Source organism: Antrostomus carolinensis, unplaced genomic scaffold (genome assembly GCF_000700745.2).
Source record: "Antrostomus carolinensis isolate BGI_N321 unplaced genomic scaffold, ASM70074v2 scaffold42322, whole genome shotgun sequence".
In the NCBI taxonomy this organism is placed as follows: Eukaryota; Metazoa; Chordata; class Aves; order Caprimulgiformes; family Caprimulgidae; genus Antrostomus; species Antrostomus carolinensis.
In genome coordinates this window covers 2,320-10,566 of record NW_010299681.1, presented here as the reverse complement: position 1 = coordinate 10,566, position 8,247 = coordinate 2,320, and the positions used below count along the sequence as shown (strand labels likewise).

The window sequence follows — 8,247 nt, the reverse complement described above, 5'->3', positions numbered from 1 at the left end:
TACATGAGATACGCTTCACTGAATGTGTGATACAGCTGTCTCCACTGAGACTGTAGCTGAGGTAGCATGAAGAGAGAAAATTATTTCCTCGGGGCTCTGCAGAAAATCTGGGTTTGTTCACCAACACGTCTATAAAAATCTGGAAAAACAGCTCCACAATCACAGAACTGCCACAGTACAATGGACCACCCTGACACGCCGACATACACAAAGAAACACACCTCAAAGAGCTGCAAGCAAATGCAAGCTTTTAACAACACGGAATGTATGCTGAACAAGAACTTTTAAATCAAGAACTTTGTTTAAAAGACTAGTTCCTGTTTAAATACTAAAAGAAGAAGTTGAACAAGACTGAAACAATATCATTTAGTACAGAAATGTGAGAGCTAGAAGGAGAATAAAAGTCCCAGGATGACTTTTGTATCTGAGTATTGCATAAACCTACAGGAAAAAAGGAAAAGCCCAAGGAAATTCCCTTAGGTGGTCCTTAGTCTTCAAGTCAGTCCTTGCTCTAAAAGCAATCAGTGCTCACTTTTCCATATTTGATTTCTAGTCAGAGACCTAGGTCCCAAGTACATGTTCTGCAGCACACAAATATTTTTTGCTTCAAGTGAGCAACTGTTTCAGGCCTGATGACTTAGATAAGCAAAGAAAAGGAGCGGACAAGGGGCAGCCAAGGAACAGCGAATCTTACTCCAGTTTCATGACAGGACTGTAGCAGCATTTGTATCTTAGTGCAGAGGAAAAAAAAAATAACTCAGTTGGGTAAAAGAGAAATGAAGTGGGAGATTATATATGAGAAAAGAAACAGTTTACACTAAGTCAACAATTATTTATGTCTATTTATGTTATGCAACAACTGGGTTCACTCATATTCACTCCAAGATTATCACCGTCTTTTAAAGGGCGAGAGGAAGAGGGGCGAGAAAAATAAAATGTCTACACATACCTCTTCAAAGTGTGATGGGATCTCTAAAGGTGGCTGAAACCAGTATTTAATTGTTTTGTGGTGTCTCCACAGAAGACTCAAACCCACTGCTACAAGAAGTAACACCAACAGAAATACTAGTATAATATATCCAGCTCTGGTTGCCTCTAGAAAAGAAAAAAAACAACCCACCATGTAGGTATGGTAAGTTCCTATTTATACATCAATGTAAAACAATACCCAGCAAGCTGAAATGTACTATACTTGGCAATCAAAGTATAATTTCCAAGGCTAAGATCACAACCCCACTGTAGATGCACTCTAAACACCTGTAGCTTGTTTTGTGATTCCCCATGGAAATCAGCAGCTCCCAAAGCTTCTTCCCCTTAATCACACACCCTGAGGTAAGCTTCTACATGACACCCGAGCAGGACAAACACAGAGATGAAGGAACACTGTTGGTGGGCAGAGGGCAGGCAGGGAATGCAGTCCTTCCACCCTCAAGCTGTCACCAAGGGCACTAATGCCAGGGGCTTCTCTTTCAGAACATGCACCCTCCTTTGGCAAAGGGAGGGTAACAGGCTCCAACATCACAGCTCCGGGGCTTGCAATCAAGTTCCTGGTCAATGCTGTCCAGGAGGTCAGCTCCTGTGGGCCTTCAGAAACTGCGTAAGCAGGTTTCACCTAAGCACCTTTCAGCGTGTTCAAAGCATGCTGAAGATCGGTTGTGCCTCTGTGTTGGTGGTCACAGGGAGAGATTCGAGAGAGGGACAAACTCTGTTATCTTGCACATGCCCTCTCCTCCCCTCAGCCTCTCCCTTATCTCTTACAAAAACATGGAGCTCAAAATGTCAGAGGAAGAAGCAGGTCACAGAGCAGAGGGATGTTCCTGTCCTACGGGAGGCAGGGGCTGAGGGAGAGGATTTGCAAGAGTAACAACATCTCCTCCATCAATGACTTCATCTGAAGACCGAGTATTTGTATTTTCTTTCTTTCTTTGCATATTTCTAGAAAGTAATAGCCATAGCAATGTTTGTGAAGGAAGAGGACGAGGGGAAGAGTACAGTGCAGACCCTCAGGTACTGCCTGAAAAATTCCTTATGATTTTGCCATTCATGACAGCTGTGAACTGCTCTCAGTGGTGCTCTCTTAGCACTCCCGACACATACGGGTATCTAAGTGACCAGTTACACTATCCAAGACTCATGTTCTACACTCATCCCACTACATAAAAAAAAAAAAAAAAAATAACCAAATGTGATTTATACCACTGATTATAGTTGTGTGACACTCCGGGGCACTTTGAAGTCCAAGTAAGTGGGGATGTGAATGTGTCATCAATTCTACTTGAATACTAAAACAATAAAGTGTCATTTCCTTTAGATCTCCGATTTTGAATAGTGTATTGCTTGTTTGTGTCTCCTGTTTAAAAGAAAAAGAAAAAAAAAAATGTTACTGTTAAAACAGAGCTGTCTTCAACACAAATCCTCTCCCCATATTTGAGTTTCTCATTCAAAAAGCACAGGTTTTATTTTTCATAATTCAGCTTTCCCAAAGAAGTGAAGCAGTGAAATACCTTTCAACTTTCCTACCTGAATGCATTTGAAATGTCATTATTTTTAAATGAAATTAAGCCTGACCATTTAAAACCATCTATAAGGGCGCAAAGGGCAGAGGCATGAACTGATACAAGGTCTCATCCACAATGTGCTGCTGGATGCTTTGAGGCAGCTTCTGTAACAGCTCAGGCAGTGAGTGCAACATGGGAAGGGGGAGGGAAAAACAAGCCATGAGAAGTGCCTCCACCACCAGAGCAGGCTGACGGAAGTGGAGTTCAGTGAAGAGCTTCCACCATCTCAGCTCCTACTGAAGAGCTAAACTGCTGATGGGTGCAAAACCTCCACAGTCTCCACGCAGCCCCCATGGTCTTGTGGGAATTGTTAACCTGGAAGGGGCTGAGGGCCGCAGTGAAGCCTACAGAAGCACACAAGAGGGACTTACTGTCTCAGTCTCAAACATGAAGGTATTTCATGCGCATCAGAAAAATCCACATTGGTGCAAGAGAGGAAGGAAGTGGAGGCGTGTCAGATTTAGCAAGGTCTTTGAAACAAAAGGATTTTAAAACACTTTTTTTTTTTTTTTTGCTTCTGTTTTTCAAACATTTGACTTCAGAATGACGTTCTTTTGAAACATCTTCCTTTTTTTTAAGTGTAACTTAATCCCTCTCCTGCAATGCTGGCCTGTCAAGAATACAACTACCAGGGCCCCAGGCAGCAGCATGAGCACATGAGACAAACACCTCTGAGTCTCAATATGAACAGGGACAGCTTATCCCAGCTGTGTCCAGCATTTTTCTACTAACTGTGCCTTTCTCTGCCCTAGGAACAGGCAACATCAGGCCAGAGCAGCCTGTTACTGAAGCTGCCAGCACAAACAAGCCTAGCACAGGAAAGGAGGAATGATATTTCAGAGTTTTCCACATTGCCGAAGCAAACTTTGGAATCTAAATGCTATTTTAAAGACACCACACTTTGTGGATTCTCATCCTTGATCTGCCATGTGATTTAACCTTTGCTTCATATAGAGGAAAAAAAGGATGGTTTTGAGTTTCGTAATATATGCAATACTTGTGCCAAGACCAGATTAACTTTTTTTTTTCAAGACACCAAATGGTGACCCTCACTGCTAGGAAAAAAAAAAAAAAAAAAAAGACATTAGTTTTCTTCCTCCATTTCTGCTGTTTTGCCAGGAGACACTGACCCATATCTCTCAGCCACAAAGGCATTAAGAACAAAATAAATTAGAGAGAATTCTTACTTTCTTAGTAGTAGTTGTTGCATTCTCCCAGTAGGACACGTGATACTGAAGAAAGTCACCTGCTTCTGATGCAAAAGGGGGTGTGACGCTAATGAGAAGTGAGTCAGACCTTGCAGTCACACTGTTCAATTTAGGGGGGCCTATAGTAGCTGAAAATAAGCACAGAAAGAGCAGTGAACCTCTGGGATGCAGAACAGTTCATCATACTGTCTCCAGCTTTTTACTTAGATACTCTCAGCAAACATGCCAAGTATCAACAGCTTTTTCTCAGGAAAGGGAATACAACATTTTCTCACTTAATGCATTTAAGGTATCTACTCTATTAAAAATCTAGGGAAAAAGACTTGAAAGCAGAGGTGAAATTAGATAATTTAAAAAAAAAAAAAAAAAGTTTCCTGATAAGTTTCCCTGATAATTCAGTAAATATTCACTAGAACATATCTGAATTTATCTGCAGTTAATGGTGATACAATTTTGTTCTTTTTTTTTTTTTCTTCAAATAGCTTGCCACATACTCCGTGTTCTCTAAAAAACACAGTTTGGGTATGTAGATTGGAAGAAGAGTAACTCATTTCCCCCTCCTTCCTCCTTGTTCTGGAACCCCCAACACAGTTCTGGAGCCCCCAACACAAGAGAAACCTGGACCTGTTAGAACAAGTCCAGAGGAGGCCACCAGGATGATCCAAGGGCTGGAGCACCTCTCCTATGAGGACAGGCTGAGAGTTGGGGCTGTTCAGCCTGGAGAAGAGAAGGCTCCAGGGAGATCTTATAGCAGCCTTCCAGTACCTGAAGGGGACCTACAAGAAAGCTGGGGAGGGACTTTTCATAAGGGCAGTTAATGACAAAACAAGGGGAAATGGGTTTAAACTGAAAGAGGGGAACTTTAGATTAGACATTAGGAAGAAGTTCTTCCCAGTGAGGGTGGTCAGACACTGGAACAGGTTGCCCAAAGAAGTTGTGGATGCCCCCTCCCTGGAAGTGTTTAAGGCCAGGCTGGATGAGGCTTTGAGCAGCCTGGTCTAGTGGAAGGTGTCCCTGCTGATGGCAGGGGGATTGGAACTGGATGATCTTTAAGGTCCCTTCCAACCCAAACCATTCTATGATTCTATGATGTCTTCATCTATCCTACCGGGTAAAGATGATGACCTCCTTTTGTGAAGTACTCATGAAAAATATTATATAAAGTATATCTTTGTATTATTTTTATATTGGTAGAGAAATTTCAGTTTGTTTCTACTTCCCGTTGCTGTACCACTGCAAATGCCTTGTCATGTGTCCCAGCAAACTCCTGAAGCTGCCCTCTCAAAGTGGGACTGACCCAAGCAAACATTAAAGGAAGAGCAGCCTGACTGAGTAGCCCATGGTCTTGATGTCGCAGAACTGATCTCAGGGGCGGTCACGCAAGAATGATCACATAATGCTCCTCTTGCTCCCCCCAGGAACAGACACACAAACATCTCTCCCGCATCAAGTTTGTCCTTTGTCCTGTATTCCCATTATCTCAGCGCTTTCCTAACCCCCAAAGGATGCTAGTCCCAAACAATCCTGCATCACAAGCTACAGATATATCAGTTGTTATCTTCAACTCAGGAAGTTCCTCGTTCCCACACTCTTTACTACTAGAGAAAATCCAAGATTTAGAACTGAAGTCACCAGGGAAAGGACCATACTCTTTGCAGCAGGGACCACCATTGCTCCTCATAAGGTATAGGAGAACTTGAACTAAATAGTTAATAAATCCATTCCTCTGCTTCATTATCATTTCAGAGGTATTTTTAAACTCAGCATTTACTTTCTTCTAATCCTGAAACCAAACACAGCAAGGCAAAGAACAGATCTTACAAAGAACAATACACTTGTTCACACATTTAACGGGATTTAAAGTGTGCCTTGACCCATCTACACTGTAGTCAGGACAGTTTATACTTATCAGAAAAGGGATCTGTTCAACAGAAACAGGTAGCTTGTATTCAGACTACCACAAATAAGGGGGTGTACGTGCGCACGCGGCAGCGCTAGGTGGGGAAATAAGAAAATGGAAAACTCTCTAACGTAATATACATTGTAGTTCTCATAAGGCTTAACCACCCAAGGAAACTCCTCTGTTTCTCTTCTGATACCTGTTGAAAGAGCACACTGCTAACCCCACTACAGAGGAACTAAGCAGTATCAAACTCCTAGTGACACATCGAGGCCTCGTAGTCTTTGTTTACTGAACACCTACAGCTCTCTCACTTTTGTGCTGTACATGTTTTTCAAATAAATCTCTCCTGAGAGAGAGACGCTTATATCATAAACAGCACTTACTGTTTCTCTCTGCCACAAACGGGTCTGTTTCCACCCAGTCAGAAGTCACTTGCCCTCGCTCAGCCCTCACGCGCAAAACCAGAGTCCAGCGGCGCTCCTTCAGCGACCAGGGGAAAGGGCATTCAGTCTGGGCGATGCGGGTGCAGTTCATCTCATCCCACTGCTTAAGGGCCTCTCTGCAATGCAAAACAAAGGACAAATAAACCACCAGCAGAACAGCACAGCTATCTAAAACACAGTCCCTTCCACCTAGACAATTCTTGTAACAACAGAATATGTTACGAAACCGCCACTTCCATGCAGGTTTACTTTCACAGCCCTTTCAGCACCTGCATCTCCTCAGTATCTGGGGAAAAAATAAAGTTAGTGAGAGAGAATTCAGTAAGGCTAAAATCATCCAGGACACCATGCAACTTTTCTGGGAGCTTTTCAGGTCTTCAATCTTTGCCCAGTTTAGTAGAGACATGACAGGCTAACAGACTGTCAGTCTTAGCTGCTTTCAGATATAGATAATCTGTAACAAAACCCTCATTCTTTCATTTGCTTATTAATTTTTAGCTTTTTTTTTTAACCAATTGTGTTACTGGATTAGAACAAAATAATTTTGGTTGGTTTTAGATCTATTTACTTACGTTTTGAAATGGACTGTATATAACACCAAGCCTCTATCCACTTTAACAGGAGACCACCTCAGTGAACTATGGAAGTTATAGGAATAAACCATCACATCCTTCGGTGCCGGTAAATGGAGAGAAGATTCTAAAGTAAAAAGAGGAATAAAAATAGCTATTACAGTATTCCAAGTATACAGTAACTAACTTTTGGTCTCCAAATTCCATCACCATTTATTACATTCTCACCACTTCACAGGAAAAACCATTCCTCCCCCTCATTCTGTTTCTAGGTGCACTAGTAGCAGTATGTTTAAGTCCTTGTTCTCCACAAAAGCACTGAATTGCAACTTACTGCTTTTATTTATTCCATATAGAACACCGCACTGAAAGTACCAAACAATAAACCCCACCCAGCTCCCCCATGAAGCTGTAAATTAAGGTCCACTGCCACGTGTCATTACAAAAGCTCATCTATTTCAATTCTCTGCATCTCACATTGGACTGTGTTAACAACTCAGAATACACTTTTCCTGACCCATCTGCCCTCTGCTAGCTTGTTTGAAAACACTGAGGTCACTTCACTGAAACTTCACAGGAAACAGGTTAAAAAAAAAAAAAAAAAAAAAAAGGTGTTCTCATACTTAAAGATTCACAAACACAGAGTGCAACTTTCCATTTGCAGCCTGAGGTTTTGTCAGCTTTGAAACTGATTTTGCAATGTAGGGAAGGACAGAAACCTCTGTTAGAGACATACCTTCTACTAGTAGGAATGTCCACCAAAATTCGGTCACGCTATAGACTTCTGGGGGTGAACAAAGCCTGCAGTCGCTCTCGAGCGGCTTGTCAGGAGGTGAGCAGCACAGAAACCGAGAGCAAAGAGCTGTGTCTCTAGCACAGGAGAAGAACCGCTTCGCTGCTGGCCCAGGCTGGGCGGAGGAGGAAGCTGTTGACTGGGACAGGAGCACGGCCAAAGGCCAGGCACCGAGCTGGGGACAGAGGGGTAGAAAAGCCAAGTAGAAAGGAGGGCAGCCGAGCAGAAGGCAGAGAACTAAGGGCTGGTGAAGTAAAGAAAGTCAGATGAGAACTGGGGTAGCAGCTGGAGGGAGATGTTAGCTGGGAAACAGCAAAAGAGCAGGCTGGAGAACCAGAAAACACTGAAGGACAAGGAGACCAATGGCAAGGAACTGGGATAGACAAAAGAAAGAGACTACGATTACCTCAGGTAGGCTGAGGTGAGGAAGACAGGAAAACACAGTTACCAAATGTCTTTAAAACCAGAAAAGCCTCACACTTTTAACCACAGCACTGCAGTCCCTCAGGCAGCAAGGGGACTCGGGAGGTCTCTGCCCTGAGCAGGGCCAGCTCTGGCATCAGACCAGGCAGGCTGCTGAGAGCTTTCTCCAGGCAGGTCCGGGAATCTCCACAGACAGAGCCTGCACTGACTTGCTGGGCAGTGGCTTCACTGTCTGCCTGTCCAAAGGGCGAGAAAGGTTTTCCTCTCCACTTGGCTAGTATTTGTACACGTAGCGATCCCCTTACACCATTAAACACACCAGGTCAACAGGTCCTAAACTCAAATAT

General features: G+C 43.1%; 1 protein-coding gene across 1 annotated transcript in view; it reads right to left on the bottom strand.

The window, feature by feature from the left end:
* Window positions 1–6,811, bottom strand: part of IFNGR2 (interferon gamma receptor 2) — a gene marked incomplete at its 5' end in the record, with an annotated part of 8,515 nt that extends 1,704 nt beyond the window's left edge. The window contains 5 exons of the mRNA XM_010162869.2: window positions 950–1,095; window positions 2,197–2,350; window positions 3,746–3,894; window positions 6,053–6,228; window positions 6,685–6,811. Of these exons, the coding sequence (XP_010161171.2) occupies window positions 950–1,095; window positions 2,197–2,350; window positions 3,746–3,894; window positions 6,053–6,228; window positions 6,685–6,811 (752 nt within the window). The remainder of the gene's footprint in view (window positions 1–949; window positions 1,096–2,196; window positions 2,351–3,745; window positions 3,895–6,052; window positions 6,229–6,684) is intronic.
* Window positions 6,812–8,247: the final 1,436 nt, after the last annotated feature.